This window comes from Alligator mississippiensis, chromosome 10 (genome assembly GCF_030867095.1).
Source record: "Alligator mississippiensis isolate rAllMis1 chromosome 10, rAllMis1, whole genome shotgun sequence".
NCBI classification, from domain to species: Eukaryota; Metazoa; Chordata; order Crocodylia; family Alligatoridae; genus Alligator; species Alligator mississippiensis.
In genome coordinates this window covers 27,823,648-27,835,790 of record NC_081833.1, presented here as the reverse complement: position 1 = coordinate 27,835,790, position 12,143 = coordinate 27,823,648, and the positions used below count along the sequence as shown (strand labels likewise).

At 46.4% G+C, this 12,143-nt stretch overlaps 1 protein-coding gene across 1 annotated transcript in view; it reads right to left on the bottom strand.

Moving 5' to 3' along the window:
- Positions 1-12,143, bottom strand: part of SEC14L2 (SEC14 like lipid binding 2) — a 31,128-nt gene that overhangs the window by 8,572 nt on the left and 10,413 nt on the right. Inside the window, exons 3-9 of the mRNA XM_006268928.4 lie at positions 10,106-10,149; positions 9,383-9,442; positions 8,393-8,581; positions 7,603-7,698; positions 5,885-5,945; positions 5,308-5,391; positions 172-278 (exon numbers count right to left, since the gene is read on the bottom strand). Of these exons, the coding sequence (XP_006268990.1) occupies positions 172-278; positions 5,308-5,391; positions 5,885-5,945; positions 7,603-7,698; positions 8,393-8,581; positions 9,383-9,442; positions 10,106-10,149 (641 nt within the window). The remainder of the gene's footprint in view (positions 1-171; positions 279-5,307; positions 5,392-5,884; positions 5,946-7,602; positions 7,699-8,392; positions 8,582-9,382; positions 9,443-10,105; positions 10,150-12,143) is intronic.

Here is a 12,143-nt window from a genome sequence, read left to right as displayed (position 1 = left end):
AAATGTGATTGTATCTTGATTTGGTTTACAAAAAGAGTAATCATTAAGGGAATTGCAAATTGTCCCTGAATTCTGTGTCTAAACTTGCAAAGGAGTCCTGATCATAGACAAGCTGTAGTCTTGTCTCTCAAAAGATCAAATGGTACTGGGTTTTTGGTAACATCGCCATACCTTGGTCTCACACTTGGGGTTTCCATCTGGGTCTGTACGAGTTCCTCCAAACTCCACAGGGATCTCCTCATGGTCGATGTACTTCTGCAAGACTTCCTTCCAGTTTGCTAACAGGAGAGAGAGAAGCAGCCAACTTACAGGAGTAGGAATCATAGCATCATAGAACCACAGAAAAGTAGGGCTGGAAGGGACCTTCAGAGATCATCTAGTCATCTAGGAGTGTCCTGTTATGCTCTGAACAGCATGCAAAAGTAACAGGAAGAGTTTCATTTTGATGCATTTCTAAGTAGTACTTGTTTCCTTTGAGGCCACTTTTGCAGCACTTCCCTATTTTTGGAGCACTTCAAAGGGCTTGAGTGTCTGTCCAGCTCCCCCTGTGAAGCACTTCAAAGGGATTTGAAGTACTTCAGATGTTACATCTGTCTGCACCCTCAGGATAAGGGCTGCGGGAAGTGGGGTAGAATCACAGGTGAGAATAGTGGTCACTTCCTCACAGTGCGCTATATCCTCCCACCCTGCATTCAAGCCCTAGCTGTTGGGGATGACAATACTCCTGGACAAAACAGTTGACCTAGTGAAGACAGGTTTGTGCCTAAGACATGCTTTTGGTACTAATACAAGTTGCTGAGACAAGGCGAGGAAGTCTGCAGAGAAATAATACTCCCTTTTTTGTGGGACCTTGCAATGGGATTGAAGTAGCAGAGGAAAATGGAACAAACAGGATGAAAAGAACAAGTCTGAACCTTTGGCAGCTGAGTAAATGCTGGCAGGAGTCCAGCACCAGGGCTCAAGAGGCTGAGATTGAAGAGGCAAGTCCCTGGCTGATGCTATCTAAGCCCCACATTGTTCCCAGTGCAATGTACATTCCAGGCAAAGGGCAATGCCCTGGTGGTTACTCTCCAGAGACAATTGGGTGCTATTGACAGCAAGACTGCTGCACAGAACAAACAAAATTAAAGGCAATGTTAGCTACAGGCAGCAGAAGCACTTTGTGCCTCCATAGCTGTTCTGGGTCTGAGCCAGCGATTGCCAACCAGGGTGCCACAGCATGCTGGGGTGCCTTGAGATTCTTTCAAGGTGCCTCAGGCTACAACACAATGTTACAACTGTTAACTGTGCAGACATGATTCACAGGGAATCCACAGTGTTTAAAAACTTTCTGCTCTGCTGTGGTCTTTCTGAGTTCTTTGAAACAGAAAAAATACTCTATTATTTTTCTGTAGTCAAAAAATGAGTGAAAACTAAGAGCAGGCATTTTCCAAGATGTGCCTTGAGTCTAACAAGGTTAAGAACCACTGGTTTTGTAGCAGAAAGCCCCCTTTTCCTCTTGTCTGCATTTGCTCTCCCCTCTGGATATGTTTCTCTTTTTCTACCTTTTCTTCTTTCCTCTCTCTCTCACTTTAAGATAAGGAATTGTGTTTTAAAATTTGTATGTGTGCATTTTGTATCTCCCCTTGTAGTTTGGTATTTTTATCTATACGTGTGCCATCGCATTTGTAGCTTATATTTTATACTCCTCAACTTTCAACTAAATGTGTTTAGTTTCATAAGTAAGTTATACATTGTAACAATGTTAACAAGGGCAGGAATCAAACTGTTCTTCCCTGTATCAGGCTGGCCCCTGAAAGAGGGAGTGAATCAGTGATTGAATGTGTAACACTGTAGCAGCAGGCAGCAATTAACACCTGGAAGCTGCAGATCAGCCAACAGAAGAACTCAATAGAAGACAATGTAACAACCGGGAAATCTCTAAAAGTCACTGATCAAGGGTTAGAAGCCCTGGCCTGAGTTAATCAATGCTGGGGACCAACTTTTGGGCTGAGTATCTCCAGATCAACTGCTCCCAGAGCCCTATTCAAAATTCATCAACAGACTCCCAAACCTGCACGTACATGCGGACGACCCCTGGGGCTGACGGATGCCGTCCAGTAGCCACCGAGGGGGGGAAGTTCCATGAGGGTCAATGACCCCTGGATTGGGCAAAGCTGAAAACTGGGGAGTCACCAAAGTCTGCCAAGGACAGATAAAAGGCAGTGAAAAGTGACCCTCAGGGGTGCCCGCTTGATCTCCAAGTCGACCAGACCTGTCCAGCCAGAAGGACCAGCCAACGACCCCCTTCTGGAAGATAACACCACGCTGAAAGAAGCCTCAACAACAGACTCCAGCGCTTGTAGGATAGGTATACCTGACTCTGTAGCCTGCTACTGTGTGTGTGTGTGTGTGTGTGTGTGTGTGTGTGTGTGTATGCGTATGCGTATGCGTGTGTGTGTGTGTGTGTGGGGACCAGCCCCAAGGTTTATGATTACAGTGTTTCAATCCGCCTAATAAACTAGAATTTTAAGGATCCCGAGTTGAACATTTGTAGCCAACAGTTTGAGTGCTTGGCTTCAGTGTCCACCTTACATCACAGTTTCGCATGCTGGCTGGGACTGAAATCCAGCTCCTATCAGGGAGCAAGCTGATGGGACACAGCCCCTTCCCCAGGGCACAGGTTTCCAGAATGAGAACAGGGAGAGACATAGGGTTGCTCTCTTTTACTAGTGAACTTTAGTGAAATAGGGAAGACAACACCATCAGTACAGTCCCCGTCTCTTGTTCTCAACTCCACTGTAAAATTTCTGCCCCCATCTTCCCTATCCCCAACCTGCCAATGTAAAGACTCAATATGCCCCTTCTCACATGCATCAAAAATCAACATCACATCATGTCTTACTACACAGAAGATGCTTCCAGACCAGAAGAGGAAGGAATCATGAGCCTACTGCTTAGGCATGGGACTAGGACTCAAGGATCTGCACTTGAGCCTAGCTCTGACCTTGGATAATTTGCATAATCACTCTGGGCCTTAGTCCCCTGCCCATACAATGGAGATAATAGTCCTTCCCTTCATCTGTCTTTCTTATATAAACTGTGAGCTCTTTGGGGTACAGACCATCTCCAGCTGTGTGTGTGCGCAGAGTCCAGACCACTGTGGGGCCCCCAGGTCCAATTGCCAAATAAGCCATGCTAAAAGACAAGACTGAGGTATGCAGCCAGGGGGGGTCTGTCTGATGTGGGCAGGATTCTGCTCCGTGAGGCCGCCCCACCAGCATCTTCCTGTTAAAACTCTAGAGGTTTTAACACTCAAGTTGGTTCCCACCCCTCTCCTGACCTGACACAAGTTTAATGGGGGTGAAATTAATGCAGGCTTTTGGTTTTCATTACTCTATGTAAGGGAAGAGAAGAGACACCGGTGGCAGAGAATAAGACGCGGGTTGGAAGGGTGCTTGCAAGCAGCCATCCCACACAGAGCCACAACGGGATCCTTCTTCTCCCGGTGTTTCCGGAGGGGAGGAGGAAGGAATGTGAGCTCCGCTATAAAGAGAGACTTGGAGCAGATAAGGGGGAACAACCAGAACTGGAAGTTCCTGAATCCAACAGAGTGAGACCAGGAATGGCTGAGAGCAATCCAGGAGGCTGCAAGGAAGGCTCTTCAGGGAGACAGCTCTAGTGAGAGAGCTGGCAGGGAAGAAGCCAAGACAAAGCAGCTTTCAGGTAAACTGAAGCCTCATCACAGCAGCCCAGGGAGGACTGAGAAGGAGGCACCGTAAAGACCTGAATAGAAGGACTGAGAAGGAGGTACCATAAAGACCTGAATAGAATAGAAGGACAGAGATAAGTTAACTTTGTTTTCTCCACCTGGGAAGAGGGGAAGAACCCTCCTAGACACAGAGCGATAGTGAAGAGTAACTATCTGCACATAAGCCGGGAGGCTGTTTAAACACAAGTCAGTTCATTTTCTAAAGCCCTGGTGGAGGCTAACCAGGACTAAGTTGGTAGTGACTTATTTGAGTCAGAGGCATACGAAAGACTCTGATAGACTCTGGCAGATTATATGGACTATAAGTTAACACCTGGTGGAACAGGAGAGGGTATAGGGGTTGGTGGAGCCCTCACTATACTAAGGCAGATAGAAGGACCAATTGTGCAAGAAGCTACATGCCCAGACATTACTTCTTTTCTCCCTTATCAGCAAGTCGTGGCAGGTGAGAGTGTGGGTGTGCAGAATATTGCATCAAGAAGGGTCCTGGTACTCTTCAGCCAGCTGGCTGAAGAGCAACAACTGCCTTAGTAGAAAAAAAAAGAAAAGGAAAACCTTACGGAGAAGGTGATAACCATCCGGGACTAACTGATTACTTAAATTGAGGCGAATCTGACATCAATTACACTTTAATGGTCATCAGGAATGGACACTCTACAGGAGTCAGTACCTTCAGTGGTGTGAATAGATCAGGCCAGGGAACAGGCTGTGGTCACTCAGTGACCATAGAGCAGCAGAGGGAGATCACAGCTGGTCTGGCAGGGCTTTTTTCAAAAAGGTAATCAGGAAGCTGAGAAGCAAACATGGGTCAAGATATCAAGGTGCCCCTGATCTACCTGCACATTTCCTTTTTACAGCAGCACACTAAAAGCTTACACATGTGTCCTGGTCACACAGAGGGTTCCTAAGACTTTACTGACCAAACACATGAACTGCTTTGGGGAGGACAGCATTGGCCACAACACTTTAGGACAGCAAGCAAAGAACTCTACAGGGGGATTTAGGAGGCAGAATGTAGCTATGGAAAATGAATTCAACCAAGGTACTTAGTTTCATTTATCAAAAAGAATCACAGAATTTGGTATGATCCACAGCAGCCCCAAATGTGCCTTTGTAAGCTGTCTAAGATACAGCACAGTGCTCCCTAGCATCACACCAAGCCATTGGTACCAGCAGTGAATCAAAAGGAAGACTGTCACCAGTTTTTTTATTGTAATAGTCTCCCATCCAACTGCTCATCAGACCTGGCTTTGCTTAGCTAACAGAACATAGCAAATGACTTTGAATAGGCTCATTTATTCTGCCCAGCACTGAAATAGCCATGAGACTTCTTCCTGCCCTCTAACTCTCCAGCTGGTGATACTAGAGCTGCAACTAGCCAATAGGAATCAATATTTTATGACATCACACTGCCAAACAGAGATTAGGTGACTGGATATTTTCTTCCTCTTACAGGAAGGCTCTGGGAAAGGGGTAGGTTCTACCTGCTGATCACTGTGGGGGGCAGGGACAGAGGGGAGGGGAAAGGCAGGAGCAGAGGGAGAAGATAAACTCACCTCCCAGGACCACAATCTTCTTGCGGGTGTCTTCACTCAGGAAGTGCTTGATAAGGTTGTAGGCCACAGGAAAGAGCTTGGGAGCTACAAAAGAGGCAGAAAGAAGGTGGTGACATGGGCCAGAAATCCTCCATGCCACGCTTGGCCCACTACCTCCGCTATTGGGCACCTTACGTATCCTAGTCCCAATCTCTAGCCTGGACCACCAGTGCTGCACCACAGAATGGAGAGAAGGTGACCAGGTAGAACTACAACGTTCATGGTCAATAGTGTGGTGCATCTCCTGGATTTAACCATGGCATCTCCAGCTGGGAGATAAACAACTGTGCTTCACCACCTGGGTGCCAGATCAATAAATCCGTGCCCGTGGTGGCAAAAATGCAGCATCTTCCAGTGGGTCTGCACAAATCAATGCCCAGAATGACTTTTCCTTATTTTTGTCATCTGAGGCAGACTCACAGATGCTGTGTGGCCCTCAAATGCATGTCTATGTTCTGCATGAGAATGCAAATGCATGTATGCCTGCACACAGAAAGGAACACTCCCCAAGGCACATCCTGCATGGGGTTACACCCACCTTTAATGATAAACAGGCGCTTCAGGGTCTCAGGGTAGTTCTCCTCAAACATGCCAAGGAACTGAAAATCAATAGAAGTTTTAGTCAGTTGGCGCAAGGTGGAAAAAGATCCCTCCACAGCCCCCATAAACCCCGGTACCATATGTCTGATCAGTACATATGGGGCTGTGCAGAACAGAGAGGAAAATGAATCCAGGGTGCTCCACCAGCCCATCCCCAAGTCAAAGTGAGAGAGCTGCAAGAAGACTTCAGTGATTTCAGTCAGCCCTTTCCCTCCTCCTGCTCCCCCTCTGACTTGGTCCAAGGCTTCTGCAACAAGGGACAATTGGTTTGTTTGCTTTAAACAGCAGTGCTCCATCTCTTCCACTACCAAATCTGAACTCCAAGTGTCCTACCTTGTGTCAGGAACACAGGACAACAGAATCAAAGACCCAAACCCAGCAATAAATGCAAGTAGAGGTCTATAACAAACAATCCAAATCACAGTTTCTCAGGAATGGGGAGTCATGCTGGGGACAGACTGTCAAAGAGCCCCAGCTCCTAGATATTTAAAAGGGCATTAAAACATAAACACAACTGACAAAATGCACATGGGAGCTGAAGATGGTTTTATGGGACACCTAGACACTAAGATACACTCCTTTTTACAGAGGGTAGTTCTTCCTCCAAAAGAATAACTCCATGGGATTAAAGCTTTTCATGCTTAATAACACAGCCTTGGAGGAAAACTAGATCTCATGATTTCTAAAGTAATTATATGATTTTGAGGGGAGGGGAGGGGGGCGGGGGCTGCCTTATGTCTTTGGAAAGCTTGAGATTAGTCAGTACACAAGGACATACTTGTTCAAAACCTCTTGTATTTGAACTACTGGTATGACCTGGTTCAACAGTTTATGACTTAGGTCAGCCACTACCATGAGAGGGACATCAAAATCATGATCTTTTTTAACAATAATAAAACATGTGGGGGTTTTTTATTCTTTTCTGGTCATTTTAAGCCTTTAAAGTTTGTGATTTTGAACTTGTCTTCCTTATGATAAGGGACAGAACCTCCTTTATTTTTTGTAAATAAAAGGCCTGGTTCTTATAAACATCCATGACTCCAGGAGATGAGACTTGAAAAAGTACCTAATATGGCCAGACATACCATGACATTGTAAGATCTGGTAATATGGCAAAACTGCCTAAAACTTCATGGATTTCAGAGAAGCAACCAAAGAAACCATGTATTGGCCTCTCAGACACTTAAACTTAGAAATTCAGATGGGACAGTTAATATACAAGACAAATTACTGATTTTTCCAGGAATTTCTTCTGAAACTATTTAATCCAGTAGTTCCAGGAAACAGTCAAACAGTCTCTTTAACCCAGTACTCAAAACCAGAAATGCCTTCATTGCAAACACCTAGTGTGGTATCTGTGAAAGCAGCAATATAAGAAATGATTCTGTAACATCCTCAATAAAAGGGCCTGCTCAACAGCAAAATCATCTCCAAGAGTCATTTTGGATTCTTTCCTGAGAAATGAATCCCCAATTACATATTCTCACTAACAAACAAGCAGGGAAGATATTTTTTGCCACTCTTTCCTGTCATTTAAATTGCTAGAAGAGGAGCTGGTCTGAAAGCATATGCTGTGAATTAATCCACACACCAAATCACCAAAGCAGGATGTGAACATGCAACACACAAACAGAGCTTATGTCCCCCTGTCCTCACCTCTCCATAGGCTTCAATGGCTGGCTTCCACAGATGCTTCAGGCTCAGCCCCTCGCAGTCAAAGATCATCATGACCATCTCAATCTTCTTGCCCAGCTAGAAGAATATAGAGTATGGAGCAGATTCAAACAGGCATCATTCCTGCCACCTTGTAACTCTTCCCAGACCTGGTCACCTGCAAGGCTCAATCACAGGGACACACACAACTATCTCTTTTTGCTGTGGGATGTGTTGTTTTCTCCTTTTTACTTCCAACTTACTTAACTGGGCCCTGATTTTCAGATAGTGGTGTGTGTGACTCAGTACGGGAAACTATCCTCCGCACTCCAGCATGGCCACATGGGACACAGCAAGAGGCCCTGCATCTTTCAGTTGGCCTTTAGAGATCACTCAGCTGTTTATGCAACACTGGGGTGGCAAAGCTCAAAGTCCTGGTCATGTTCCAAATTAGCCAATATTGCGCATCCTGCCTCCCCAGTTCCCACCACGAGTTTCAACCTCGACAACCTGCTTTGAGCAGTTCTGTCAGCTCACTGCACGATGTCAGGTTTCTCTGTGCTGTTAGACAGCTGTTGTCTTCTTTCTCCGAGGTGGTTGGTGGGCAAAAGGATCCTTGTAAATCAGCCTAGACTAAGTCCTCACAACCTAATCAAGTTGGGAGGCAGGTGTCTCTAAAGCCCCTAGCTAGGAGTTTTCTAGAACTGGAATTCAAGCTAAAATCCAGGCTCCTGCCCTGGAATAGGATCTCAAAGCTGGATGATAATGACTCACAAGCCAGCAGGGTTCTTACCTTCTGGCTTTGCCTATCACACTCCTGCAGCAGCCTTTGGCAGTCACGGAACTTGTATTTGATCAAATCTTGCTTGGAAGCTGAGAAGAACAGGCCTTTGGGATCCAGGGGCCCAATGATCTCATACCAAACAGGGCAGCCATCCTGGTCATACCCACACTGGCCTCCAGACAAGTACTTCTCGATAACCTGTTCAAAGCAGATACACAACCTGAGTCCCTCCCCTCGACCAGGCAGAGGTATGTCCAGGCCTAGTGTATACAGCAAAGCTTTGCCAGCAAAACTTCAGCGTGTTCAACTCAGAGCTCCCCAGTGACTGCCCTTTGGCCAGCACAATGACTACAACAGTCTTTGCCCAGCAGCCAGGTGAGGGGTCACAAAGACAATCCCATGCCTCCAGTGGTTTGCCATGGTCCTTTCAGCAGCTGGTGCCTTCCCCAGTGCTCTGGCAGTGGTGCATCTCCAAGCATAGCGCACAGATGTGCAGGTGCTTTGGCAACATGGCAGTAGTGGCTGCTGGCCACTGCCAGGACTTCCTGCTGCCAGAGTGGAGAAATGCAGACGTAGCTTTAGGGTTGTACCCAGAACAGGCCCAGAAACCCAGGTCATGATCTAGGGCAGTGTTTCTCAGCCTGTGGGCTGCAATCTAACAGTGGGTTGTGACAATATATGAAAGGGTCACAAACAAACTTTAAAAATGGATTCTCCTTTAAAGGAGAAAAACATGGGAACCAGTGCCTTTTCCCTTGCAGGCTGGCAGAGTTCCAGCTTGCAATGGGCTGCTTGGGGCCCCCCTTGCTCCACACACCCACCTTCTGCCCCACACACTGGGGGGCTAGTAGCAGGGGGCAGCAGGTTGGGAGTGAGGGGCACTGGGTAAGGACTGGCCATTGATGTTCACAAATGGGTCCTGGTGCAAAAAAGTTTGAGATCCACTGATCTAGGGGATGAGACCCCGAGGCAAGAGGCAGAGAGGAAATGCAGACTCACCTCTGGGGCCTTCCAGTTTTCAATGTTGTCAGCATCCATGACCTTTCTCACCTCAATGTGCTGTTAAAATAAACCAAAGGGGGCTGCTGACAATTTGGGAAACAGTTTGGGTCACTCACAGGTAGAACAGGGTCAGGAAATACAGAAGCTTGGACATCCATTTTTTTTTATTTTCAGCAAAAGCTGAGAGCACAGTACAATGTAGGGGGAGCCAGGTATGGGCCAGATAGCTACACAGGAGTGAAATATATAAGGATCAATGTAGAGTTCACAGCCTCTGCTTAAGAGGGTCTCAGATTGGGACAACAGGGGGTTGCAAGGCAGGACTGAGGGCATCAGCAGAAGTGGGAGAGGATTTGGATGTGAAACAGCAAGAGGATGAACAAGACCAATGAGAAGATGAGTGCTGGAGTAGGAGGTTGGGCTGCCGGAAATGAAGCAGTGGTGGCAGGGAAGGAACCTAGGCTGGTATAAAATAGAAAATAAGTAGTGTTCAATGACACAGATACCTTAAAGTCTTCTTGCATGAGTCAGACTGCAAGTTCCAGCTCCTGGCCAGGTATTATAGGGGTAATGGATAGATTTATGGATGACTGCAGAAATAGAGCATGCTTTGATCCTGTTTGGGAATGTGGGTCGGCAAGGCATATGCTGGGAAACCTGTGGACTGCGAGAAGCAGGGGGGAGGCAGAAAGCAGCAGGGACTGTAAAGGAGTCTCTTACCTTGCGGAGCATGGCCTCAGATTTCTGCAGGTCAAAACAGCGGGCTGCAACAGAACACGGAGATTACACTCAGCACAAACCTTATTCCTGCAATGCCCTTCTAAAAGTTGTGCTCCATAGAATTAGTGCTGGCTCAACAGCACTGGAGGCAGGTATACATGGCATCAGCAGGGCGAAGCTATCCTGCTCTGCTTTGACAGGGTTCCTTGCCTCCAAACCAGTGGGATCAATCACTAGGAGTCTATTTGATCCAAGGCTTCTCAGCTGAGGCCACCAAATGGGACCAAATAGGACCAAGGGGGCTAACAGTTTATTTTATGTGGACACCCACACATTGGGAACTGGGCTGAGAGTACCTGACTCATTGCACAGAGGCCATACCCAGGTGTCAGACCTGATAGCAATGCAGGAATGTGGCCTGGTGGATAGCACACCAAACTGGGGTTCAAACACTGGCCTTTTGGGTGAGCTTGGGCCAGTCACCACTCTTCCCTGCACCTTAGTTTCCTCACGTATAAAATAAGGATAATGTACTGATCTAATGAAAAATGCTATATGAATATTAGGTATGAATGTGATACAAAAGTGATGATGGTAAGAATGCACCTCAAACTGAAACCCCCTCTTTGTTCCCATTCTACAGGTACAGTAAAATCAGCAACATTTGTAAGTATGCAGCCTGAAAGTCTCCAGTGAGATTGTCCCTATACCATGGAGTGGAGAGTTGCATTGCTGATATGGAGGACAGACCAGACTTGGGCTCCTTCCCCCCCTAGAGGAAGGGCCAACCAGAGAGAAAAGATACACAAAGCTTTCCTCTGCTGTGGAAGTCAGGTCTGATGTGTACAAGGAAAAGGCAGGGCCATTTCTAAGCTGCTGGAGTACCATTTCATCACATGGAGGATGCATGCTATGGCCCTTTGTGCTTAACTGACTGATTGAGGAACTGCTTGCTAGGACCTCATAGGCCTTGGCTTTCAAATTACATTAAAAAAAAAAAAGAGGAAAACGTTCTAAAGTGACCAGTTCAATCCAGCCCACTGCCCTGCTCCCAGTCATGTCTCGATTGCCCACTAGGCTGATTTGCAATCATTTTTTGCATCTGTAATAACAGTGGCTTATATGTTGCTGAGTTTTAGAAAAACTTGTTTCACTCTTGAGGCTGGGGATCCAGAGACCCACCCATGCCTAGGAATGAGCTCTCTCCAGATGCAAACATCTAGAGGGAGGGGCAGTCATTTATTCTGTTTGTCATACCTTGCACAATAGAAGCTGACATGACTGGCATCCTCCAGATGTTACCACAGTAGAAATGTTACATAATGCTACCCCAACTCCCTGAATCTGCATGGGATTTAATCTGAGAATGGGCTGGGTCTCAGTTTGTATCTTAATCACAACAGCTCAGGTGAAATGCATAAATGTAACACATGACACCCTCAAAACATTCCAAAAATATTTGCTAGTTAAGTGCAGAGTGCCTCTGCTAGGTGCAGGGTATTAGCAGCCCCCATTTTACAGAAAGTGAAACTGAGGCACAGAGAGGACAGGTCAGGCAGTCCTGAGTCAGGAACAGAACTAAGGAGGTGCCTGATTCCCACATTAGGAGCATGTATGAGGTCAAATTAGTTAATATTTAGTTGTGAGTTTTGAAGAATAAGGGTGATATGGGGTTTCACAGAATTATCCGCTAACAGGTAACTGGAAGTAAAGGATGATTTCTCTATGAATTTGAGAATTTCTTTTCAAGGAAATCATCTCCAACCAGCACCATGATGGGTTCACTGAGAAGAAGACCTGAGTCAAACCCCAGTCATATTGGAGGGAGGGAAGGGTCTGTGGCCTTTGAGTGCATTCATCTCAACTTAGCTCAGTGGCCCTATAAGACATCCCTTTCTCCTTCAGTAGCTTAAGGTCCAAGAATTCTGGTGCTATCAGAGGGCCCTGGCATCTTTAGCATCAAGTGCACTTTTACTTGCCTCTTCTCCAATCTGAGCTCTTATCTTCTTTTTAAATCTGACAAGGAGAGTCTTCTGGG